This window comes from Gobius niger (assembly GCF_951799975.1).
Source record: "Gobius niger genome assembly, chromosome: 23".
Classification (NCBI taxonomy): domain Eukaryota; kingdom Metazoa; phylum Chordata; class Actinopteri; order Gobiiformes; family Gobiidae; genus Gobius; species Gobius niger.
Window position 1 is genome coordinate 16,161,986 of NC_136874.1, and position 27,277 is coordinate 16,189,262.

Sequence of the window (27,277 nt, forward strand, 5' to 3'; positions counted from 1 at the left end):
GTAATAGGGATTCGACGATAAACAATGACATCGTTAATCCCAATAAAAAAATTAATCAAATGCAGCAATTAATCAATCACCACATTTTTTTATTATCGTGCTAGAAGATGACCGCCATCAGACAACCAGTGCTGGTAACTGTACCAGAGGTGGGTACGTCTCCATGGAGATGTGACTAAAGTCAGCAGTATTTAAGATATCAGGAGGTTAGTTCCACATCCCAATCCATTCTTTGATTACCCACTGTAGAAATAGTCCAAAATGTTACACACTATAAATACTTTATGTCTCACTCAATATGACCTTTATTTAGCAGACAATGAAGAGGACTATTTAATAATATCCCAATCCCCATCATTTCTGCAGTTTCAGTGATTTTTAAAACCATAGGCAAATATCGTGATAATGTTGTTAATCGCAATTATTTTGGCCAAGATAATCGTGACCCCAAATTTCATTATCGTCCCATCCCTAATGTATAACATGTGCCACTATATACATAATTAGACAACAAATAAAAAACATATTCTGTGGTTATTTCAACTCCAGTCTTCGAGCATCACTCAGTACGTTTACATGTGAAGTCTAGTCCGACAGTTGTACACAGCTTTGTTGAACAATGGCGCAGTAGTCTATTAGAAGTAACTAACACAATGTTATTTGACAATTTGTTGTTTTTGCTTCCCGCGGCCCGACGCTTTCTGGTTACATGCTGCTCCAGTCCGACCCAGGCAGGAAACCAATCGGCTCTGGGCAATCCTGTTCTAGTCCGGATAGGCAAGAGATTAGACTTTCCCATGGTCATGTAACTGCAGTGATTGATGCCACTATCAGTCTTTTTGAAGGTCGGCCTTTTTATAGTTCACCCACAAGTGTGTGGTTTACAAGGGGACGCAATACGCTCCGAGCAAAGTCAATTTAACATCAATTTAACATCCACAACAGAACATGAAGCCAAACATTTGAGACGGTTTTTGCTTGAGCGCATATTACAACATACGACACTGATGATGCATAAATTAGAGTATCCTCATCATCATACAAGTGATCTGTTATTGATTCATATGCCCAACATATTTCAGCTAGACTAGAAACATCAGATCTCTGTCCTTTACTCCGGCAAATCTTAATTGCACTTTTTTTCCCTTTTCACATTTGCTCGTACTGTACTCCTCTCCTTATCAAATCCAATAACACGTCAAACAGATTGCATCTCGTCACCGGCAAACACTTGTTCCTGATTTAGCCCTCGCGCCACAATTAGCTTCTCTCCGCGAGCGCTGTTTAGGGCCAGTAACACAAACCAGACCTGTTGACTGTGTGGGAGCTGCCACAGCCGAGCGGACGGCCGGCGCTGATGGATATTTTTATACTCCACTCTGACACTCGGGCCCCCTTGCAATACACCCAGCTGTAATTTGGGTTTAGATCGCTACGAAAAGGCCGTGAGTCATTTTGCAAGAAGAAATGAGAAACCGTCGGCTAAAGGCGAGCGCTTACCGAACGTCGCTGTTTTTATTGGAATCTTGTTTTTCGGAGGGGGAAACACACAGTAACTCTCAATAAAGCGCCTCTCTCCTTATAAAGCACCGGCTCTTTAAAAAGCAATGTATCATCATTTCACTTGTTATAGAGGGTTTTTTTTGGGGCAAAGATAAACGAACAATGTCTGCCAAGCTCTGAGCCCAGTTGGGTTCACTAATGGACACTTATTTTGAGCGCTCCTGCTTTGGGAGAGATGCCTTGTAATTATCTTCAATGGGAAGAGTCACGAGGGAGGGGCAGCTGTGCGACTGGACACTGCTTGTTCACAGGCGACCTCGCTTTTGCAGGTCGCAGTGGAAGTTTTGAACATTGGCTGGGAGAAGTATAGACACAGACGGCATCTCGTCATAGAAGGGGGCGTGGCTTCGCCGAGGGGGAAAATAGAATCTTCAGAGAAACACAATTTTCCACTCTTTTTAACCATTTTCTGGTGGAATATCAACTTATTTATCACATAAATAAAGTCAAGTGTAAATCGGGCCCATTTGGATATTTTCTCACAGCACATTTTTCAGTAGAAGTGAAAAAACGGCAGTTGTAGCTAGTGCTAGCTAGCCGTTAGCATTAGCACGATGCTAACGTGAAGCATCAAGTTAGCATTCTCCGTTATTCATGTATTTATGGGCTGTTGAACCACTTTGCTCCTCCCCATGTCTTTGTATCTTTATTTAGTAGAAAACTATATTCATAAATCAGCATTTGTTAAAGTAGTTTTTGAATAATTAGAGAAAGTTTACATTTTTCTCCAAATTGTTTTCCCCCTTAACTGCTTTCAAACATGACCATATATGGGTGATTCCAGAGATGCCGTCTGTATCTATACGGCTACAGCGATGGCTGGGTACCGGGACATTTTCCCCCCAGATACCAGTACATTAACAATACTTGGTTTTCAATACTGATGCCTGAACGATACTTCCTGATACTTGAAATCTAGAACCAGAAAACAGAACAATAACGTGTGGAAGATCTGCACATTTACCATATCGGGTTCACCATATGTTGGGTTTACTATTTGTTGTTCTCCAACATCAAGAAATGTGTGGAAAATGGGGTATTATTTGGGGAAAAATTCAAGAAATGTTTTGAAAAATTGCGGCAAAAATAAGGAAATATATTGTGGAATAATGGGACAAAAATAGGAGAAATGTAAATAATGAATCAAGCAAAAATGAGGGGAAATAACTGGTAAATCATCTATTTGGGCTGAAACAACCGAGTCACTTCCTTTAACTCCTTAACCAAGTACAGTCCAGCTTTACCCAAAGGTCACGGCCTATAGCAGTGGTTCCCAACGTTTTTTGTCTTTCGTACCCCTCTGGCCTTTCAGTGGTCAACCGTGTACCCCCTACCTCAATGGCGTTACAGTTTATTTAGAAAGTAATTACTTAAAAGTGGTATTTGTAAGAAAAAGGACAATGTTGCAGTCAAAATAAACCTACAATTCTCCCAAAGCAACACATTTCACTGAAAAATATAGCTTTTCCTATAAAAAATGATGTTACATGTTCCCCTTTTTTCAATCTGAAATAGTTCCAAGTACTCCCTGCTAAGTCCTCAAGTACCCCTGGTTGGGAAACACTGACATATAGGACAGTATAGCACCTAATTTGAAAGCTAAGGCCAACAAAGCTTTTTTTTCATCACTTTTTTGTCACTTTTCTGTTGCTCGTCTGTAGGTTTTTGTCAATCTTATGCTGCATTTTCATCCTTGTTTTTGTCTCATTTGTGTTGCTCTTTTGACACTTATTTCAAGAAGCTTTTAGATTTGGGTAAAGCCAAAATGTGCTCGGTTCAGGTGGGGGTTAAAGGAACAGGCCACCGTTTTTCCATACTGAGATATGTTCTTACCTGAGCTTAGACGAGTTGATGTGTACCTGTCTGTGGAAGAGCGTGGTCGCTTCTAACTTCACTCCGTTTGGAGCCATTGGAATATGCTGGGGGAGGCCAAATGCTAACAACATCTTTGGTCATTGTGAGTGACTGAGGGCATGCACAAAGACCAGACAGGTACACATCAACTCGTCTAAGCTCAGGTGAGAACATATCTCAGTATGGAGAAACGGTGGCCTGTTCCTTTAAGAGCTGAATGCTGTCCCTGGACCAAGAGCATCAAAACATGGATCTAAAGATATACTATACTTCAATTTTTGATACTGGTATAAGTGAACAGCACCCAGCCCATAGCTACGTTTATGCTACAAAAAGTAAATATCAAGCATTGGCTTAAATGACTTGAATTGAGGAAATGTTTCTTGTTTTGAGCGGTTTTCACTCATTCAGACACTTTTCCTGATCGGACCGAGTTTGCTTTGCTTGTTTGAGGACATTTCACACCAGTTCTAGGGTAAATCTCGCTTGAAATAAGAAAGTAAAATTGCCAATGAGACAAGAACAATTTTCTTTCCCCATTGGCAAAGAAAATGACATGAAATAAGGACGAAATGTATCGAAACGAGTCAGAAACATCTCAGAACAAGTGAAATGATCTAGGACAAATGCCCAAGAACTTCTTAACTAGTCAAAACAGCTAAAATTTGGATTATTATGCTCAAATTGAGATACTAGATACTGATCTAGTTAAATACTTTTTGCAGTGTATTCATCTAACTTTAGCCTTGGCGTGAATGGACTGCAGAAGGAGGTAATCTGGGATGTTCTGTTAATAAGATTAGGTCTGCCATAATGACCCCACCTTCCATTGCTTGTTGAGTTTGGATGCGCCAGAAATCTCTAGCTCTAATCAGTATTCGTTTAAAAAGTGGGTCACGTAGCAGTAGCCTGGGTTTAAGGTTTGAAATGGTTTCCTCCCAGGCCTGTGTTGCTCCTGGTCGTCCACATAGCCGCTCAGATAAGAGCGTGTGTGCGTGTCTCCGAACCCCGTCCAAGCCTAAGTTGCTGTGAGTGGTTTTGGCCGGGTAAGAAAGGGCTCATTGATGGCGCTGCTGAAAGACTGGATTGTGCGCTAAAGTGAAAAGGCTTCAGCTCTTTTTTTTTTCTTTTTTTTTTCGGGAGCCAAGACTCGGCTCGGCTGCAAAATTTCCGCAGATATTTATAGACGATCACAACCTCTCACGGAATCATCCAGATAGCGAGACGAACCCCAGTGCCTGTAAATAAACGAATGTACATGCTTCCATTTCGGCCTCTAAGCCGTGGCTGCTTCCTTTAGTGTAGCGGCTGCCAACATTCAGGAAGAATTGGACCGTCCCGACTTCCTGTTTGAACTCGATGACCACGAATCGGCCAAGGCCTACTCAGTGCATGTAGTCCACTCATCGGAATGTAGCTGTAGCATCACTAGCAGGTTTTTACAATGACAACCGAAAGTCAGGCATGAACTGAAGACTATAGCATATTTTCCTCCAGTTTGACTTTACCCAAATCTAAAGGCTTCTTGAAAAAAAAAAAGAGTCAAAATAGAGACACAAATGAGACAAAAACTAAGTCACAGAAACAAAAACGTGCCTAAAAAATACAACAGAAAAAGCCACAAAAGAGCAATCAGTTATAGGGCTTACACTGGCCTAATAGGCTGTGACCTTTTAGATTTGGGTAAAGCTGAACCGGAGAAAATGCACTTGATTCTGGCGGGGGTGAACCCAAGTCTAAAAAGCTTCTCAACTGGAGCTCACAGCCTGTATAGGTCAGAGTAACGCCTCATTTGAAAGCTAAGACCTACAAAACAAATTAAGCTTATTTCTCGTTATGACTGCTGGATTTTGTCCTTTTATTTTTTGTTTTCATCACATTTTTCTTGCTTTTTTTGTTTTACATAAACCTGCCAAGAAATGTAGCCAAAACACCACAAAAAAAAGCAATGAAAACGTGACATAAATGTGCCAAAAAAAGCGACACAAAAGGAAGTAAAACATGATCACAAAAACTAGGAGGAAACTTAGATGAGTTTTAGAGTTCGCAGCTTTCAGATGTGGTGTTATTCTGGCATATAGGCTGTAAACTCCAGTCCAGCTTTTAGATTTTGGGTAAAACTTTATCTACATTTTTTCTACCTCTGCCTTGTTCAATTTTTGGAGATGAGCTCGATATTGTAAGTGTGTATATCTTCCAAACAGCAGTGTAGAAATGATCTTGTGGAGGATATGTGTGAACTGTTTACACAAGTGTGCCGTCAGGACTACACAGGTAGAGGATTAAAAAGCCAAAAGATTAGCTAACCTTTGGCGCCGGCGTGTGCGTGCTCAAGTGTGACCTGGAGGGATTAGGAGCGGTGGTTCAGATCGGGACCAGCAGGTATTAGGTCGACCCAGCGCGCTGAGAGGCCGCCTTGTTCACCCACCTGGACCGCTCGCTCTCAATGATCCGTGTCTCCTTCTTCTCGTGACTTCTTCTCGCTGTTGAAAGATGTGATTAAACAAATAAACGTGTGAAATCTTGACTCGGACGGAAAATAAACAGTCGGCTCCTCGACCGCGTGCCGCTGACACAATGTTGTTTTATCCTGTGCGGACCAACTGCAGCGCACCCCAGGTTTAACCCAGGTTTAACCCAGGTTTAACCCAGGTTTAACCCAGGTTTAACCCAGGTTTAACCCAGGTTTAACCCAGATTTAACCCAGGTTTAACCCAGGTTTAACCCAGGTCAGAAGGCTAACCTTTCACGTAACAGCAATCCTTATTTTACTTTTCATGATCACATTTCTTACACTGACTATTTCCCATGCTCTTTGAGAAGGATCTTGGATCTGATTTACACATCAGTGCAGATGACTTAAGATTTCATACATACTTTCATTTTTATGTATCTTATTTGAGATTTAAAGTGACAGTCTGTAAGTTTGCAAAGTGAGGAGAAATAGAGTCACATTTCAAAATAATCAGAAAGCCCTTTTTTTTATTCCAAAGTAAGCGATCAAGCTCCTCCCCCTCCTCTCCGGATTGGACCTGGCAGGCTGGTTCACGGGAAAAGCTCATCTCATTGGTCAAGGCGGGAGGATAATAGACTCTTATTAGTTGCAAAGATCTGGGAAGGAGGGACTATGCACAAAATACTATAAATATATATTATTATTTACTTTATGGTACATCAAAATGCAAGAGCAGGAGGTCGATTTAGCAAAATTCATAAAAGTTGTAAAGCATTTACACTTCCAGACTATCACTTTAACAGCCAATATACTATCATCAGCAATAAAGAAAAAAAGGGATGTGTTTTTCCATTTTCATAGGAATTTTGAAAGTTTAAAAAAGCATCTTAAGTTCAATTTTAGACCAATTATAGATAAGGTGAGTTGCACTTGCCTCACTCACTTAACGTGATTGGAAATGCTCTTGGGAATAGCACTAATCCAGCCGGGGCTGTGAAATAGGCTCCATGTATGAAGTGATATCCAGTCATTCACACAAAAAGCCACAGTTATTTTCTCCTGTTATTGATATGAGGCGCTCACCAACCGCCCCCCAATAGGATTTCCTCTACGTTCCACTCTCTCTCTCCCATGACTCCGATGTGATAGTGGATATCTCCCCTCTGCACACGCGCCGGCTTACGGCCGGACTGATGCCGGAGGAAATTGCCTTTGCGCCCCAAACATACTTGGGATTCTGACCCGGGTTTATTAAGCCCTCCCGAGCGTCCACAGGGACTCGCCGCGGAATGGAGATTTGGTTCAGCACAGAGCAACTCCACTGAAAGTGTACTTATGAAAGATCAAGTTTGCTGTGCTAACATTATGGAAATTAATGTCAAATTTGTTAGCGTATCAAATGTGTTGCAGACCATAACAGTTATCAGGGTTCTGTTGTGAAAACGGCATCAAATGTTCAGTTAATGTAAGGTTAAACCGATGGAGAGTTTTAGAGATGCACTGATACCGGTGTCAGATATCGGCTCGATACCACATGCTTGTACTCATTAATGTGGTCCTGATACTAGAAACCGATACCACTGGACGTGTGGCCTCTCAGCTGACCAGAGCAAAGCAACAAGCTGGAGAATTGTGTGGAAATGCAACATTCCACATCGAGCTGACTTTATCACTGACTACACTCTCTAAATCGGTGTCTGTGCTGGATTTAACCAGAGCTAGATGTATTATTGTACCACAGCGCTGGGTCTGCAGTGTTCACGATGAGCAGAACAATGCTAATGTTGCTAACTAGCTTGCAGCTCACGGGCAATTCTTAAGTGATATGTTCTTACCTGAGCTTAGACGAGTTGATCCACCTGTCTGGTCTTTGTGTCCGTGGAAGAGCTTGGTCGCTTCTAACTTCACCCCTTTTGGAGCCATAGGAATACACTGGGAGAGGCCAAATGCTAACAACATCTTTGGTCTTTGTGCTTGATTGAGGGCACGCACAAAGACCAGACAGGTACGCATCAACTCGTCTAAGCTCAGGTAAGAACATATGTCAGGACGTAAAAAACGGTGGCCTGTTCCTTTAAGCTGCTTTATGCTTAGGGTCGAAATGCATATGTAAAAGTACCCCAGCAACTGAAAATTACTCAGAAAATACAAAATGGAGAGATACAGCATGGCTATATTGAGCGAAATAGCTGCAGCAAAGTCAATCAAATCAAAGTACTAGTGGAAAAAGTGGTATCGGTGCAAGATGGTATTTTGTTTTGTCATATTCTTGTAGGTAATGTAAATGTACACCCTATTGATAATGCTACCTTTTTGCACTAAACACACCGATTTTCAAAGTAAACTTTTAACTTTCAGTCCCAAACTCCCTGTAAGGTGTTGACCAAATTCGGCCCACACAAGGCATTCTTGTCCAAAACAAAAGAGAGAGTTGTTGTTTTTTCCCCAAACCGAGAACACAACACATTCTTACGCGATATTGTTTCCAAACAGAACTGACACAGCTTTGGTTTCCCTTCTTGTCATACTTTCACAATAGTTTAGAGTGCACCTTTCTGTGGATAGAAAAAAAAACAGAAGGAAAGAAAGAAAAACAATCGGGTGAATCGGTCGAGGCCGCGGTGAGCCGGCTCGCTCCCCATCTGGCTACCGTGTGTTTGCAACCAACTGTTTTCCGACGGTCGGCCTGTCTGTCAACTCCCATTCACACCGTCCCGGCCCAAAGACACAACAGAAGCCCCAGCTAGAGAGATGTTATTATGCTTCAGAAATCTCTTTGGTAATCGTGACCGAAAGATGGTGGAGAGCATTGGAGAAGATGAACAGTTAGAAAGGAAGAAACTATTCCAAACCCCGCCCTTGCTTTGCTTTCTGCACCGCCCAATTTTTAACTGTGCTTTGAGTTAAATCTTGCATGGAAACTTACGAGGGCAAAACATCCAACTCCAACAATGTGGCGTCCAAGGTGGTGGAAAACAATGTTGGGATTGGAGAAGCCTCGCAAGCGATGGCAATGCTGCAGGACATAGAGCGCACATGTTGAACACTCAAAAGGGAGGCCTAAGGGTTACAGAAGTGATCCCATAGACCTCAGTGTTAAAGGGAGTGTAGGACAAATTACTTCAACAACCGTCTGTGCTCACCTTAAGCACAAAATGATACATAATGAGGGGCAGGAGGGCTTTGCGCAACAAGGAGAACAGGCCTTGCTTATGTTAACGGCGAAAAATTGTCAACATTTGTTCTCATAAAGACGGCATGTTTGGAATTGCCCTCAAGGTTAAAGCAGTACTAAGTAACTCTTCCCCCTAGAGGCCATAAGCGCAACTGCAGGTGTAGTAGCAAGTTACGATTTTTTAACTTATTAATTGTCTTGGAGAGTAAATACTACGCCGACAGGAAAGGCGAAGGGAGAGAGGGTTACTGTACATCCAATTATACAATGGAAATATTTTTTTTCACTCAAACCTGGCTGTAAATACTGTTTAAAGTGACGTTAGCCCGCAGTTAGCTTTGCCCGTTAGCATGTTAGCTTCTTCTTCGTGATTCCATTAGTGTGTATTGGTGACTCCGGTCCGGGGGCAGTCAAGTTGCAAACATGGTTTTCTGGCCAGAGACACCAGGGGGAGATGAAAGACCCTCCAATCATCCCATAAACACTTGTATTACCCCCACAGGGACTACGGGGAGGATTTATTAAGGTAAACACGTTACTTAGTACTGCTTTAAAGCCACACCGCGTAGAATTTAACCCAATAAATAAAATTGAAATACAAGCATTTATTTTAGGACATATATTTTCCTGACTGAAAAATACCTCATAAATGTACAAACAAACATTCATGAGGCTCACCGCTCCTAAAATATGACTGTACATTTTACCGGGAGTGGGTACGTCTCCAGCTCGTTTCCATGGAGATGTGACTAAAATCAGTAGAATTTGAGACTTAAACAGGTTAGTTTCTCATCCAAATCCATTCTTTGATCACCCAGTGCAGTAATAGCATTTTCTGTGTTGAGCTGGTCATTAGGAGCATGTTTTGTTTTGCCGGCAACAGCATTGTCCCAAATGTTACGCAGTGTACCTTTAACAAATGCTGAATCATGAATATATTTTTTACTAAATAAAAACACAAAGACACCGCGAGGAGTAAAATGGTTCAACAGCCCGTAGATACTTAAAAAAACGGACAATGCTAACCAGGAAGCTATTGGCTTGTTGCACGGTGTGGCTATGCTAGCTCCTCGGACCTGAAGTTGTGAGCGCCAGTACTTCCTGTCTGTTTTTCTTTTCCTGGAATAATGATCACATTTTCTAAAGATTACGTTGTGGGCAGTGAGTTTCTATTCAAATTGTATAATGCATGAAATTAATGTTAGCCTTTAGCTCCAAGACAAACTCACTGATCCTTATAAAGATAGACGTCTCCTCTACGGAAATATTCACACTGTAGAGCAACTCTTTAACCTGCGGTAAGTGATCATCTACCAGAAACTCACTGTCCACCACAGAATCTGTAGGAAATACGATGAATCGAACGGGTCTAAGCTCATCTTAATGGAAATGAATACGAACAGGAAGTGCTAGCGCCCACAACCTCAGCTCAGAGGAACTAGCGTAGCCACATTGTGCAACAAGCTAATTGAAGCTAGCGTTGGCTTATTGCTCTGCTAGCTAATGAGTGCCATTTTTTTGCTTCTACTGAACAATTTACTGTGAAAAAAACATCCACATGGACCTGATTTTGGTTTGACTTTACTGATGTGTGATAAATATGTTCATAGTCCGGCAGAAAATGGCTAAAAAGAGGGAAAAATTGTGATTCCAATGGGAGGTTTTCGTTTCACCACACCGGATAAATACTATGAAAATATTGTGTTAAAATCCTAATGACAGATTGAAGTGATTCTACCCTTTCCCATTTGGTTTTAATGATATAATATAGGCTTGTATGTGTTGTGCTTGTGCGTACGTGTCAAGGGGAGAGCTGCCTGTCATTATATCTGGAGCTGACAAGAGCCTCATCGTACTCTCTCTGCTCTTGTAATGACACGGTACGAGCCTTCAAAAGCTTTGCAAATTGGCAGGGGACGGTATCCAAGCGAGCCGTTTTTACAAAGTTACTTTTTTAGGCTTTGTTTGTCTAATCCCAATTTATCTTTGAAGTCACATTGTTTGCTTGGCGTTTAAATCTGATTATTATGAGGAAATGTCATCTCTCCTCCAGCTGAGCCCCTCCCCGCGGCTGTTCATTACTCCCCTAACCCTAATCTTCGGACCCGTATAAAGGTCAAAGGTCAGCTGCTTGTTAAGTGAAAGCAGGGCTTGTTTGTGATTCCGTAAAGCGGCTAGAGCCTGGCAAATGATAGTAAGTGATAGTCTCAAGCATGAAATGGTGTTAGGCTAACCTTTAGCTAATGACACGCTACGGTCTTTAGCGCTAATTTACTTATTGCTTTGTCTTTCAGCAACGCTCGGGCGGCAAAGTCCTGTTCGACCTGGTCTGCGTGCATCTCAACCTGACGGAGGGGGACTACTTCGGGCTGGAGTACCAGGACCACCGCAAAATGACGGTAAGGCGGGCCTGAAGTGATTTCCTCCCGAGACAGTAGGTAAACAAGGACTGTGCGGTTGAAAATGTTATTACTTTGTAGCCTGTAGCGACGTCCCACAATATCCTCTTGTTTATTTGTGCTAGCTTTGCGAACATGTGATCTGTACTAAAGATACATTTCTCGTGACAACTTAAGTCAATAGTTTTAATTGTAGTGGAGGGCAGTTTGTATTAGCCTTTAGACCAGGGGTATGCAGGTTTTCTTGGCGGAGGGCCGATTTTCTTTGTTGTAAATACACCGAGGGCCGAAGGCGCTGATTATTAAACCAAAGTAAAGCACAACACTGCAAAAATGACCATCTTAAAGGAGATAAATCATTTCAAATTGCTTGAATTGAAGTTCTTCTGTGTTGAATTTGAGTCGGTTTGAACTGATCCAAGATACAAATGCTATAGCGCCAATGGAACAAGAATAAAACTTGAAATCAGACAAATAATTGTTTTTCACGTGAAATGACAGAAAAGTATCTGAATCAAGAGAACAACTACTAGGTTTTATTTCATCTAAAACCAGACCAAATCTACTGAAACCTTAGATTTAATCTGTTCATTCAAGTAGATTTATGTCATTTCTTCCTTAAAATAATCATTCTTTTTCCAGTGCATCTTTTTTTTCTCCCATTTAAGTCTAATAATGTTAAAAGTACTCTCTGATTTGTGTAATAGTGTTTCTCAAAATCATCTTGAGGGCCAGAGGTTCTGTGCTGGAGGGCCGGATTTGGCCCACGGGCCTGACGTTGCCTACCCCTGCTTTAGACTGTCATGCTGCAGATGTTTTGACCAGTTCTGTGGTATTTAACTAATCGATTACTGAAATAGCAAACTAATAGACTTTGGACTATTGGACTATTAATAACATTTACTGTATTTCATGAAAAACTACTTTGTTTTTGAGAATGTAGAGTGTTGTACATTGTAAATTTCACAAATATCTGGACAATTACCCAATCTGAAAGCCAAGTTGGCATTATCCTAGCATATCCTCTTGTGGCGCCACTTTGGCTTTATTTGGAAAAAACTCACTCTCCTCTATCTTTTGTAAACTTCTGTCATAATATGCATTTTTTTCTGCATATGCAGGACAAAGTTAGCTCACATTTCAAAGGTGGCACATCTAGCGATTTAATGTGGGAATGCAACAATTCTGGGCCAGAAAATGGAAAAGTCGAGGGCAGCTTTAAGCTGACGATGTGTGTAAAGTTTTTAAAGTGCGTTATTAATAAAGTTGGTATGGTCGGTAGATGTACGTATGATATTGGGAACCTCATTCTTGACAAATGATAATCAGAATGGACATTTGTAGATTCCCTTTGCCCATTTCTTTTATAAACAATAAATCATCTGTACAGTTGCACAGCTCTTCTTCTTCTTCTTCTTCTTCTTCTTCTTCTTCTTCTTCTTCTTCTTCTTTTTCTTTTTTTTTTTCTTCTTCTTCTTCTTCTTCTTTTTCTTCTTCTTCTTCTTCTTCTTTTTCTTCTTCTTCTTCTTCTTTTTCTTTTTTTTTTTCTTCTTCTTCTTCTTCTTCTTTTTCTTCTTCTTCTTCTTTTTCTTCTTCTTCTTCTTCTTTTTCTTCTTCTTCTTCTTCTTCTTTTTTCTTTCTTTTTCTTTTTCTTCTTCTTCTTCTTCTTCTTTTTCTTCTTTTTCTTCTTTTTCTTCTTCTTTTTCTTCTTCTTCTTTTGCAGGTGAACCCCAACCTGCTCTTTTACTATTATCAAAACAAGCTTTCACTGTCACTTGCAAATCAAAATTCCTCCATGCAAGGTGAACCCCAGAAATCAAATTTATCTGACCCCTCTTTCATCTCCACATTTCCACCTGGGCTGCTGTGCTTGAACCTGTTTTCCTATAGTATAACAGCTGTTTGTAATCTGGTGCACACGCCAAGGGCTATATCTGTCAGTCACATTGGAACAGGTTTTGGATGCATGGGGGCAGATGGACTGAATCACAGAGGCTGCAGTGAAACCAATGGAACAAATAATGTAACGGTAATAGAGTGACTTCATCGTCTGCATTGGGGTTGTTAAAGACGGGCTGAGGTCAACCCGAGCGCAGCGATATGAAGCCAGAGACGTGCTGTGAATCATGAATCATGGATGTGCAGCAGTAACAGTGGCTGTAAATGACTAATGAGACGTTACTATGGACAGGATCGAGGTCACATTTGAGTCGTTTGTACAGGTTGCGTTTATGTGACATTATAACTTATGCAAAATGTACTTTCTTGAGCCCTTAACCGTGTTATAACCTTACTCCCTCATCAAGAACATACTGGAGCAGTGTTTAAAGTCCACATTTTTAAAAAGCACAGTGCATCACTGGACTCAAAGTGTGTTCATCGCAGTGCCATGGATTTGCTACCATGCAGTTATCTCAGTGTTTCATGGTTTTACACATGTTATTCCCATGCCTTAAAATCCTGACCTGATCAGTCTGTTGTTTCTTTCTGTATTCACTCTACAGAATATTTCACCTTTTACGATGTCAAATAATGCTGTGTTACCCAAAATTGGCAGAATGTAAAAACGCCTTCTCTGTCAGCAAAAATGAACTATGGTGAAATTTTGGATATATTTCAAAATAGCCAAAAGAGTTATATCTAGGCCATATGTGTCAAATGCAAGGCTCGAGATGATTTAATGGGACTTGTAGTGCATGACTTACTGAGTATGTAAAAGAAAAGAAAAAACAGCAAAGTCTCTTGCCCATTCCTGTGCAGAGTTAGACATTTTTAAAGCAGTACTAAGTAACTCTTCCCCCTAGAGGCCATAAGCGCAACTGCAGGTGTCGTAGCAAATGACGATTTTTTTAACGTATTAATTGTTTTGGAGAGTAAATACTACGCCAACAGGAAAGGCGAAGGGAGAGAGGGTTACTGTGCATCCAATTATACAATGGAAATATTTTTTATTTTTTAACTTTGCTGTAAATACTGTTTAAAGTGACGTTAGCCCGCAGTTAGCTTTGCCCGCTAGCATGTTAGCTTCTTCTCCGTGATTTCATTAGTGGAGATGAAAGACCCTCCAATCATCCCATAAACACTTGTATTACCCCCACAGGGACTACGAAAAGGATTTATTAAGGTAAACACGTTACTTGGTACTGCTTTAAAGAAATAACCAGACTGCTCACTCCAGTCACTTGGCTTAGCCTAAAGAAAAGAAAAAAGAATTCCACACATGTCCAGCAGAGGGCACTGACATAATAAGAGATCAGGATATAAACAATACATTATAGCCATGTGGTAAAATCAGGTAATCTGCCCCAGGACGGCTCTGGCTACAATAATACCACATGAGTAATGAGTACAATGTCGCACTTTGAGAAAGTTGTTACACAGGCTGGTGAAGTGCAGTACAAATGTAAGCCATTATTATTATTTATTAGGCTACAGTCCTGTCGGGCTTTCCCCAAATCCGCACTATATTAAAATCACTGCTCATTATTATTATTAATGTATTGTAAAATGTATTCTCAATAGTATTTACCTGTTTGTTAAATGTGGCCCAGCGACCTTGCGGTTAAGGTCCATCTGACATTATAACATCTGTTGTGATGTTGTGTGGATAAACATATTACTTTGTCCTTCCTCAGGTTTGGCTGGATCTGCTGAAGCCCACACTGAAACAAATCAGGAGTAAGTGGCTCGCATGCATCTGGAAACAATTGTAAAACTTACCACGTGTGTGTCAGATACAGTGAATATGCCAAAGCAGCGCGTTGGGGAACTTGAGCCGCCTATTGAGGGATTAGAACCACCAAACAGGATTTAAAATGAAGAAGTACCTTCAAGTATCAGTGCTAGTAAAGATCATGTCATTGTTTATCATGTTACAAATAAATAAATACATTGTTGGTAAAAGTACAAAACATATTCAGTCTCCCCCCACATTTGGAAACCCTTAATGCCCTGTGACGCGTTTGTGGATGGCAGATTCCCTTTCTCTACCGCACTATTTGCACAGCCCTCTTAAATCTAACCTCTCCTCTCTCCACGTCTTCTTCCTCCCCCAGGGCCCAAAAACACCATCCTCCGCTTCGTGGTCAAGTTCTTCCCCCCCGACCACACGCAGCTCATGGAGGAACTCACACGGTACGTTACTGCAGCCCCACCTACGTGAGGGAGCACTTTGGAAATGAAAAGACGGCGGTTTCCCATTTAGACCTGCAACTATGTCTTAGAATAAGTACAATTATGGTTTACAGTGAAGAGCTGAAGGTTAGCACTGATTATGGGAAGCATTACTGAGGAAATATCATTCAGTCATTCAAATTCTACTGTAGAAGCGCGCCAGGCTGTATTTCCACGATTATTTTGTGTCATAGAGTGCGTTTACATGCGCTTGAGTATTTCGATTAGTCGTAATCCAGTTATGGCAGTTTTTTTGATATGGTGGTTATTTGTAACTGAGAAATCTGGAAACACAGATCCCCTGTTTATGATCAAATAAGGCAGTGGTTCCCAACGTTTTTTGTCTTTCGTACCCCGTTGGCCTTTCAGTGGTCAACCGTATACCCCCTACCTCAAGGGTGTTACAGTCTATTTAGAAAGTAATTACTTAAAAGTGGTATTTGTATGTTGCAGTCAAAATAAACCTACAATTCTCCCAAAGCAACACATTTGACTGAAAAATATAGCTTTTCCTATAAAAATGAGGTTACATTTTCCCCTTTATTCAAACTGAAATAGTTCCAAGTACCCCCTGCTAGGTCCTCGAGTACCCCCAGGAGTCCCCGTACCCCTGGTTGGGAAACACTTAATATTTTGGCCAGGATTCCTTATTTCAAAGTATGAATCTGTTTTTACTACGGCGGCTTATATCGAGGCTTGTTCTGTTGTTGTTTTGCGTGTTCACTACGTCCTGAGCTACGGCAGACAACGGCGGTGGAGGATTGTGGGTAATTAGTTACCTTTACTTGTCCTTCACCATCGATGTGGACCAGGGAGCACTGGCGGAAGGTTAAATCCAGGACTATGGGGAGAGGGTGGAGCTGTTGGAGTTCACTGAGAGCCTCTTGGTTTGTTTCTTTCATGGTTTTCCACCATGAACACACCAGTTGCCAGTCTGTCCTATCCGGTAGGAGAACCATCTGCCATTAAGCGATCGCCAGCCGTTTTACATCAGCATTATGACGTGTCTTTCGTGGTTAAAATAAAAAACTCTCCTCTTGACTCTTGAATAGGAGCTCTTCAGACTCATGTTCGGACTGATCGCTGCCATGTTTGTGTACAATTAACAGCACACGTAGTGTATAACAGGGAAATAGCGTATACATGCTGTTATATTCTGTTTACTGTTGGAGAATCCCAGCCGGAGAAACCAGGTTTCTCATTACTGAGAAACTGCTATTTTCGCGTTTCTATAATTGGGAAACTGGTTATATGATCAAAGACAAAACCGTAATATTAAAAATTCCCAATAATAACCGGGAAACTCGAGTGCATGGAAACACACTCATAGATAGAATTTGAAAGTGCCCTCGACATTTTTAAAGCCTAGAAAACATCACCTGGGACATACTGCCTTCAAACTGCCACTATCACAGTGCCATGGATATGCTAGCATGCCTGTTGTGTAAAAATGAAGGCTCGCATGCTGTTTTTAGCATGTTTAAATCTCCCTGCTGCCAGTGGAGTTCAGACTCAACACAATATACTATTTCAAGATACAGTAGTTTGTAAAATCTCACTATTGAAGTGCACAAAAGCAGGTTTGCAAGCCACAATTGGTTACATTTTAATTGTTAACCATGAAAAACTTTTTTTTCTTAGCTATTTAAAAAAAAAAAAAAGCCTTGGCTCTCCTTGTGCTTGAATCCAAACAGGAAGTTCTGTTTGCATTCACTCGGGTCTCTTCAAGAGGGAATACAAGTAAACATCATGACCGCCTCAAAATGGCGGCCCACCTCAGCTGGACACCATTCTGCTGAACCCGGTCCCTGCCAACTCGTCCACGCTTCAAACACCAAGCTGGCGCAGCGACTTCGCTTTGCTTATTTACTGCACCGCCATGGAAACAGACCGCAATAAATGAAAATCATAAGCACGATTCCTGTTTGTGATTTCACATGGGTTTCTGCGGCGTTCCAGCTATGCTAACTATGCCCATGCTAGCACAAATAGACCCTTCCAATGCAGCAAAGGCCAGTTAAGTATATTGGGGAGTTTAAGGGCACGCACCACACACACATATGTACCACACACACATATGTACCACACACACATATGTACAGAATTAACCACGTCCACCGAGGCCTGTAAATCGCCAGGCTGCAATTTCAACGTCGGGGTTTATAGTCGTCTAATGGGAATATTTAAATGAGCTGTTGTGAGTTTGGCCATTTGTAAACATTAATGACGACTATAAAATGTCTACTGTGAGCTCGTAAACAATGTGTGTGGAGGACAGGAGTCTGAGTTTGTTTTTCTTCTTCGCAGGTACCTGTTCGCGCTGCAGGTCAAGCGTGATCTAGCGTGCGGTCATCTCATATGCAACGACACAAGCTCTGCTCTCATGGTGTCCCACATTATCCAATGTAAGTATGAAAACACCATAGCGCACTGACATTTTCGGATTATTATTTTGAAAGAAAGACCTCGGGAACCCATCCACGAGTCACAAATTGTATTCTCAACCTTTTCTGTGGAACTAGGTTTGCAGAAATGTCATCTATATTTCTTTCTGCCCATTTGGTCTCGGTGATAAATTCGATTGAACTGCAGATGCCGCCTCGCCCAGCGTAGATTGCCCCGCAGACAGTGGCAGGTTGCGGCGCGGCGGGCCAAACGTCCCATATGTGGGCGTTGCCATGGCGACTGTCATCCCGTAGGCTATATGTGCGGCTGCAGGTGGTCCGAGAGAAGAGTCTATTGTTGCTCGTATCGAACAGATGGGGACTCGCATCATACAGATAGGCACTTGTAATGAAGTGTACGGCGCCGGGCCTTGACAGTAAAGCACTTCCCTCTCCTCTCCTTTCCTTCACATAATGACTGCTCTGACTCCCCCCCCTCCCTCCCTCTCTCTCCTATCTGTGCATCCCTTCAGCGGAGATAGGGGACTTCGACGAGACACAAAGCTGGCAGCATCTCCTCCACAATAAGTATCTGCCCGACCAAGACGCCATCAGGGACAAGATTATGGACTGTCACCGCAAGCACGTGTGAGTAAATACAGAGCGGGAGGACGGCCAGCCCACACGGTCAACATCGTCACACAAATACACACAAGAAAAGAAAGTAAAGGTGTGAAAGTGAAGATTAAAGGCCCGATACTTGATTTTTTTTTGTGTGCAAACAATGAAAGGGGAAGCCGCTAAATTAAAGTATTAGCTGTGGTCCAAACTCATTCGTAGCTTTCCTAATGTATTTGTAGGATGGTGGGTGGTGATTGTTAGAGGGGCCAATGCCACCGACTGGTTGCCTCGCTTCCGTCAGTCTACCCCAGGGCAGCTGTGGCTACAATAGTATCTTACCACCACTAAGTATGGTGAATGAATAATGCAATGTAAAGCGTCTTTGAGTGTCCTGAAAGCGCTATATAAAAATAAACTAATGCAAGCCCCCTCTGAAATGCCTACTAAACATGTGCCCCCTGCGGTCACAGTTCAACACTGACACATTTAGAAGCATCCTACACAGGATTATATATATCGGCCTCAAAAAACACCAAATAGGTCGACCTCTATTAGATATATTTCTATGTATTTCAATGGCTGAAAGCTTTACCATAATAACAAATGTTTTACTATAGGATATTATTTGAGATTAAAAGAAAATAAGATCAAATTAAGTTAAAATATCGGCCCATATATATCTGCTATCGGCCGACCCCCTTCATATCGGTATCGGACATATTTCATATTGAATTTTAAGCCCCTTTCAATCCATACAACTACTGCACTCTGGGAAGCATCTTGCCCTCTGATTCTCAGCTGACTGTCCCAATAGACGAGTTCAACTGAGCACAATTTTGTTTCAAAATGAACCTCACAATTAATGTCAAGCGAAATCGATTCACAGATAATTAGCCTGACATTCCTTTAATCCACCAAAACAAACTGACACAGCCCCACAAATGAACTCTTATGTCGCCTAATCAACTATTTCCTCAGATAATTCCCAAGATCACACACAAGTCTTGACTGGACTTCCTTCTATCCTTGCCAAAATACACAGATGACTCTAAGACAGATGAACTGGAATGCTGAAACCCTAAATTGTATCCGTAATATCTGCAAAAACAACTTAAGGGTATTTTATGCACCAGTGAAAGAGCCCTGCAGCGTTAGAGCGTTATGTGGGAAAGCGGTGTGATCTGGCTGGTGTTCTGGGTGGCATTCCAAGGTGTCAGAAGAGATTAGCGTCGCCATCAACACTTCCAGCCGCTCCAGAAGATATCTATCTGTTTCTGGTAATGCACACACAAATATAAATATGTCCACGCCCGTCACACCCCGAGCCCCGTAAGTCCGTTTCCTGCCAAGATGTGTATCGCCCGAGCCAGACGTTTGATCCGGCCCCTGCTGTGAAGCCGCTTTGCATTGGACATTTACACGCCAGCCTCCAAGACCCATCGCCAGAAGCTGATTTCCTTTACGATGACTTATACCAACTTATATATATATATACTCATATACTTATATAACTTATACTGATACCAAACGGCTACTTTTTAAGTATTGATATTGGGCAAAAAGTATAGATACTAATTTGCATATGTAAAAGGGAGGCGGGGCAGCAATTATCAACACAAAAGGATGATTTATTTCTTTGTTCTAAGTCAAAACAGTCACAACAGCAAAGGATTGAACTGAGCCAGTCCTATCATTCTGGTTTAGGTTCTGTTTGTCATTTAAGTATTAATTTTAAATGTTGTTTATGTATTTAATTTCACATTAACATTGTTTAATTAACCAGTTAAAGTAATATCATTTTAATGGTCCAATCAACCCCTTAACTCCCACCAGAACCGATTACATTTTCTCCAGTTTGGCTTTACCCCAGTCCAAAAGCTTCTGGAAAAAAGCAACAAAAGTGAGACGAAAACAATGATGGAAATGTGACAAAAAAAATGAGAAAACATTGACAAAAAAGTGGCAAAAATTTCACAAATTGACAAAAAAAATGGTCGAAAAAATGACAAAAAATGGACCAAAAAAATGACAAAAATTTGACAAAAAAATGACAAAATGTGACAAATAATGAGAAAAAAATAATAAAAAAATGACAAAAAATTTACAAAAAAATGGCAAAAATTTCACAAGAAATTGACAAAAAAATGGTCGAAAAAATGACAAAAAATTGACCAAAAAAATGACAAAAATGTGACCAAAAAATGACAAAATGTGACAAAAAATGAGAAAAAATTGACAATAAAATGGCAAAAAATGAGAAAAAATTGACAAAAAAATTGACAAAAAAAGTGGCAAAAATGTCACAACAATTTCACAAATTGACAAAAAAAATGGTCAAAAAAATGACAAAAAATGGACCAAAAAAATGACAAAATATGACAAAAAAATGAGAAAAAATTAACAAAAAAATGAGAAAAAATTAACAAAAAATGGCAAAAATTTCACAAGAAATTGACAAAAAAATGGTCGAAAAAATGACAAAAAATTGACCAAAACAATGACAAAAATGTGACAAAAAATGACAAAAATGTGACAAAAAAATGGCAAAAAATGAGTTGAACACCCAACAAAAAAATGCTGGAAAAAAAATCTGATGACGTGAGGAAAAGGATCCTCTCGGTTCAGGCGGGAGTTGAGAGGTTAATTATATAAAATAACCAGTTTTAGAGATGTATATTGAAATACATTCACCCATATGAAATGACCGGTATCGGTGTCGGTATCAATAAAAAAGACCCCAAAAGTATCGGTATCGTATCGATTCCAAAAACGGTGGTATCGCCCAATCCCTAGTTTCGGTTTAAATCAAACACAAGCGATATTTTCTGCAACAAAAACCAAGCCTTTTAATTCACAAATCCTCTTAACTTTTGTCTTTTTTTAAAGAACGCCATCGTCATATCTGCCCTCCCCACACACACAACAAGTTTAAACCCCAAACCAGCGCTGTTGTGTTAATCCATCGCACAGTGTTGACTTTGCGGCGGCTTTGAAGGCTGTCCCGCTGTGAACCACAAAGCCGGTCCCCTCCATTTCTCTGCCTGCTGTGCCTGACACGGGAAGGAAGTGGCTCATTCAGCGGCCCATACAGGAAACAGGAAGCCATTTCCAGATTTAGTGGGGAAACACTGCTTTCGTGCCACCCTTGCAATCTGATCCTTCTTATTATTATTACTCGACGATTTGTTATTTTTTCACCGCCACCTCATTTAGTGCAATTTGAGATATCCTGAAATGGCCAGCCCGCGTTTATCCACGGATTTAGCTTTTGTTGAGTGCTGCTCACATGATGAAAGAACAATGATCTCTCCACAGTGGGCAGACGCCTGCAGAGTCGGACTACCAGCTGCTGGAGATCGCCCGGCGTTTGGAGATGTACGGCATCCGACTCCATCCGGCGAAAGACCGAGAGGGGTCCAAGCTCAGCCTCTCAGTGTCACACACCGGGGTTCTGGTTTTCCAGGTAAAATATACACAATGTTCTTTTTTTTTTCGTCGTAGTCGCGATGCTAAAATTACTGCAGTTAATGCTAATACTACCATTGTTGACTTAAAGGGGCTAGATGCAAGTGCCATTTTGTACTCACTGCTGCCACCTCAGGTCATACGTGTAACTGCAGCTTCTATATTAAGCTCGTGCATGACGGCACTTCAGACGCGAATGAACACCTTTCTGAGTGACAGTGCAGGATTTTAGAGGCAGTTGTGGTGAACAGGTCTGAGCTCATTCTACACATTAGGACATGGTGGAACATGTAGGGGGAGGAAAATACTTAATTTTAACATTTTTAAACTCTGTATAGTTCGTTTTAAAGGAGACTTTTTTGAACATTTACCGATGTTATAAAGATGTGGTTCTTCCTCGAGTGCTGAATCGCTCCCATTGGTATTTCCTGGATTATGCTGCATCATAGAGGGAATATAAAACTGTGTTCATCACGGTGCCATGGATTTGCTCGCATGCTGTTGACAGAAATGAAATGAAAACATTGTTCTTAAGCCTTAATTGTGCTCTAAAGTCGAGGCTCTGTCTGGTGCTACAAATACAAATGCCATTGAATATTTACATAGACTAACATTCATGTAGTTATAGTCTATGGTGATTGTGATTTTGATGTTTTGATGTGATTGTGGTCCTTCCAAGGCAAAAAAGGAAATCTGTAGTTCCCCCTAAAATTAACTTTACGTCTAGTTAGTTAAAATGATCATTGGCATTTACTTCAAGACTGGTTTTAAAATAGTTTTAGCAGCAAAGCTTTGGCATGTCTGGGTGTTAACACAGTGCTATTTTAAAGTCATGTGCTAACTTCTATTGGTCGTGAAAGGTTATTCTAATGAGCTGTTGTTGGGGAGAAGTGACCACAGTTTTCCTCATTTACTTAATGAATATTCAGCAGTTGTCCTTAGAATCCAGCTGATATAGCATTTTGGCTAATTGGCTTTTACAGTCTTCCACCCTCGCCGTTTTGCAATTAGCAGTTTGTAAATCAAAATAGCATGTGGAGCAGATTTGACTGTAAGAAGAGTCTTTTAAAAATGTGTCTTTTTCTTACTCTCTGTTTAGGGATACACAAAAATAAACGCTTTCAACTGGTCCAAGGTTCGAAAACTCAGCTTCAAACGCAAGCGGTTCCTGATCAAGCTGAGAGGCGACCCTTCTGTAAGTCCACGTCAAAAAACGTATCAGCCCTGTTAGGCTACAGCATGTTTCTGATTTATTTTGGTATATATTTCTCTGTAGCAAAATGCCCACCATGACACACTGGAGTTCGCCATGGCCAGCCGGGACTGCTGTAAAATCTTCTGGAAGATCTGTGTGGAATACCACGCCTTTTTCAGGCTTTTCGAAGAGCCAAAACCCAAACCCAAACCGATCCTTTTTACCAGGGGGTCGTCTTTCCGCTTCAGGTAATAGTTCTTTGCAAAGTATTTTATATCTAGGTTATTTTCTAGCATTTTTATTTTGTTGATTTAACAATTGTCTGTTATTGTTGCAGTGGTCGGACCCAAAAGCAGATCATTGATTACGTGAAAGACTCCGAGTTTAAGAAAGTCCCATTTGAAAGGTACATTTGAAACGGCATTTTCCACTTGCCAAATATCCCTTAATGCATTCTGGGTTGTAACCAATTTGCTCCAATTAGCGCGACCGCCCCGGACCAGTAATAAAGTTAGTTTTCTGATTGGCTGCACGTGGTTTGACCACAGCTGTTGTGTTTGTCTCGCTCCAGGAAGCACAGTAAGATCCTGTCCAATAGCGGCCTGCCCTCTCATGCGTCCTCCTTCAGGTCACTGGTGCCAAAAGAGGTAATGACATTTAAACGGCAACAGATGGCGACGTGGCCATTTGACTTTTTGGGGTTTTCTCAGGGTTTTTTCTGTTTTCTTCCCACGCCGGTGCGCCTAAACGAGCGCTCGGTAAAACGCTTCTCTTCTTGAATGTCTTTGGCAGAGTGCGATGTCCATCCCGTTAGCCGACCAGACCGACTCCACCAGGATATCCGACCTGCAGATCGCGGTGAGCAACAACAACGGGTTCCGCGACGCCCTGGCTGAGTCCAAGCAGCAGCAGCAGCAGCATCACCACGGCAACGGCTCGGCTCCGGACCAGCACCTCCTGAACCCAGGTCCGACCTCCAGGGCTAACAGGGGCAGCAGCTCCTCTATCCCTTACATAGACTGCAGCGACATAGACAGCGAGTGTGACGTGAAGAAAAGCAGCCGGCCCTCCAGGGGGCACTGCAGCGAGGACTCTAGCAGACCGCAGAACGCGGGGCAGGTCGGCGGGGGCGGCCTGTTTGGCGCGGTGAACGGGTTCTACCACACCAATCACCAGGGTTTGATGCGGGGCAATGGCCAGTCGCCGGGCAAGTTCGCGCACGAGCTGACGGATGACGAGTTGGTGCCGAACGGTAGCTCGTTCCACGGCCGCGTGCCCCTTCACAGCACGCTGTTGGACGAGATATTCCAGGGGCGGGACATCCGGGGCGTCGCGCTAGGTCGGCCGCTCGGTACGGGGACGCGCAGCCAGTGCTCGAGCCCCATTATCGGGAGCTTCCACCCGCGCACCAGCTCGCTAAGCCACGAAATGACAAACCCGCCGCAGCGTTCCCCTCCGCGCTGGGACGACGGCGGGCATTACTTTATCAAACGTCCCGGCGCTTTCCCCGTAGACACACAAAACATACCCACGCCTCAACCTATAACCCCTCCCCCACTCCCGCAACTCAACCACTACGGCAGCTACTCGCCGATCCTCTCCAACCGCCCGCATTTAGCGCTCAACAACAACAACATGCGCAACCGCTCCGACACCGACCCGTTTATCCTCAGCCAGCTCACCTCCACCCCCGTGCACGCCGCGCCGCACATCCTCACGCAGACCCCCAACTCCGCCCCGGTGGAGCGCAAACCGCTGCTGCTCAACGGGAACCACAAGGCGAACCTCCGGGTGCCCGGCCAGGCCCGGTCCAACACGGTGCAGCGCCTGTGGGGTCGCCAGGGGAAACCGTCCGGCAGCAGCAGCAGCAACAATAACAACCCGCCGGTGCAAATGATCGACGGGTCCTCCAGCAGCGGCACGGACACCGGTAGCGACGGCGACTCGGACACCGGTAGCAGCGTTTACAGCCAGCCGCTCATGTACGGGAACCCGGGCGCGCTCAGCTCCAGGAATTCGGTCAATTCCAACGCGATCGCCTCGTCGCCGGTGGTTAATAGCAAGTTCTCCTTCGCGAGTCTGCAGCTGGATGAGGGCGATGACGGAGAGGAGGAGGAGGAAGGTTGTTACAGGTTCAATGAGGAAGAAATCGGAGGTCCGCTCTTCAGTTGTTGAAAGGATTTGAAAAGTAGGCTTCGCGAAACTAGAATGTCTTAAAACGACTAGAAAGTTTATTTGATTTCACATTCCCATTCATTTTAATCTGACACTATTTTACTCAGTGTTGTTTAGATGATTGTTTTTAATGTAAATCATAATCCACCCACTTGTGCCATAACAGAAATCTGTAAAGTACGTCGATGTTGGCAACTGGACGGCGATGACCACTTTTTAGTACTTTTTAGCCAAAATGTGACCGTTTTCTAATGTAGTTTTTGGACTAGCTTTCGTAACCATGATATTTAATGTCTTGTGCAAAGGACCGGCTTTAAGTTTGCGTGAAACGGAATGTTTTGAAACGGAGGTGGCTGTTTTTTTGAACGTGGTTTGGCGGGTTTTTTTCCGACAACGTCAGCTCGCGCCCCTGACTTTTCCTCGAAAGTTGCTCTTCGCAGGGGAATGCTTGTACTGGTGGATCTTTGTTTTTGGAATCATGGACCGTATATATATTTTTAGCAACGGGCCAGTCTGCTTCTCCGTGTACGGAATCCCTTTCATTCCCAAGCACTTTGTTTTTTCCCCTCTTTTTAGACTTTTCCTGTCTGTTGTGGGCAAAGTTGCGGCGTAATCTTGTGGTAGCGGAATTGATCTTTTATATTTACTTCTGCAAAAGCGTTGCGTACATTTGAAACGCAGGGTCTAGCTGTATTTTTGTAATAACCGCTTGTACTAAATGTGCATGTTCCTGTTTTTTCCTGTCATTTTATTTCTTGTTTTTCCAACACAAAACACGATCGGACATGCCAGCCATTGTCTGCAGTCCACATACGTGACCATCGCAGCATCTGCTTTGCTTGGCTTGGCTCCGGCATGCTATGCGCCCACACTACACCATATAGATGTAGCTTTATTGTACTTAACAGTTCTTTGCATTCGCCACATAATGATGAGGAATGTGTGCTGTTTATTTGACACATCTAAGCACAGTTTTTTTTGTTTCGCAAATGTCTTTTACCACAATGAAAAGGTTTATTTACTGTAATGTCTGATCACTTCTGCACCGCTTCCCTGCTGCACTGTTTTGAAGCATGTCGGTGGAGGGGTGGGGGGGGGAACGCTAACTTTTCCCACAGTTACTGTTTCACTAAATGCATGTTATAAACTATTGTCCTTTTGTTTTCTATTTCCCTGTCACTTTGTACGGACTCAAATGGCTTCCTTGCAAACTCCTGGTGCCAGTAACATCTTGTACAAATGTCTTTGCACTTGTTATTTTGTACTGGGGAACCATTTGACACTTGGTCTACGGAACGCAGCCATTTCAACTCTTTTGCCGGTTTTCAAATGTTTGATGTGTAGCAATGCTAATGTCCAAACTTTAAGGCATATTGAAAGTTTTTGTAAGAATGTACAAGATATTCTGAGAATTGTCAAAAGAATTGTCTCAAGACTGATGCGCAAATGGAGTTGAAATGGCTTTGTTTTGCTTTTACTGGCTGTCACTGAAGCCCTTGCAGCAACCCACCACCATTTTGTAATGTACAGACTAGAGACGCACCGATCCGATACTGGAAAAAATATGAGATCGGCTACAAATGTCCGATACTGAACGGATACCTGTTTTGGCTCTCACTGTTTTAAAAACACATTCAGTTCTTTTAATCTCTCAATCCCTATGTTCCCCAGGTTGGTATTGCATCAGTGAAAGAAAAAACATATCAGACATGTCAGAGCACAGGCCAAAATAGAGAACATATTGTTTAATTGTTCATATCAGCAGAGAGTGGGTTACAAATGACAAGCTAAATTGCTTGTTTCTTACTATGCTATAGC

General features: G+C 42.2%; 1 protein-coding gene across 2 annotated transcripts in view; it reads left to right on the plus strand.

Annotated features, from left to right (window-relative positions):
- LOC306981750 (FERM, ARHGEF and pleckstrin domain-containing protein 1-like) overlaps nt 1–27,277 on the plus strand; it is a gene marked incomplete at its 3' end in the record, with an annotated part of 61,193 nt that overhangs the window by 16,477 nt on the left and 17,439 nt on the right. For both annotated transcript variants that reach the window (XM_079581393.1, XM_079581394.1), the window contains exons 2-12: nt 11,342–11,446; nt 15,082–15,124; nt 15,502–15,580; nt 17,927–18,024; nt 18,537–18,651; nt 21,940–22,087; nt 23,189–23,284; nt 23,366–23,532; nt 23,622–23,690; nt 23,856–23,931; nt 24,077–24,251. In XM_079581393.1, coding sequence (XP_079437519.1) covers nt 11,342–11,446; nt 15,082–15,124; nt 15,502–15,580; nt 17,927–18,024; nt 18,537–18,651; nt 21,940–22,087; nt 23,189–23,284; nt 23,366–23,532; nt 23,622–23,690; nt 23,856–23,931; nt 24,077–24,251 — 1,171 coding nt within the window. The remainder of the gene's footprint in view (nt 1–11,341; nt 11,447–15,081; nt 15,125–15,501; nt 15,581–17,926; nt 18,025–18,536; nt 18,652–21,939; nt 22,088–23,188; nt 23,285–23,365; nt 23,533–23,621; nt 23,691–23,855; nt 23,932–24,076; nt 24,252–27,277) is intronic.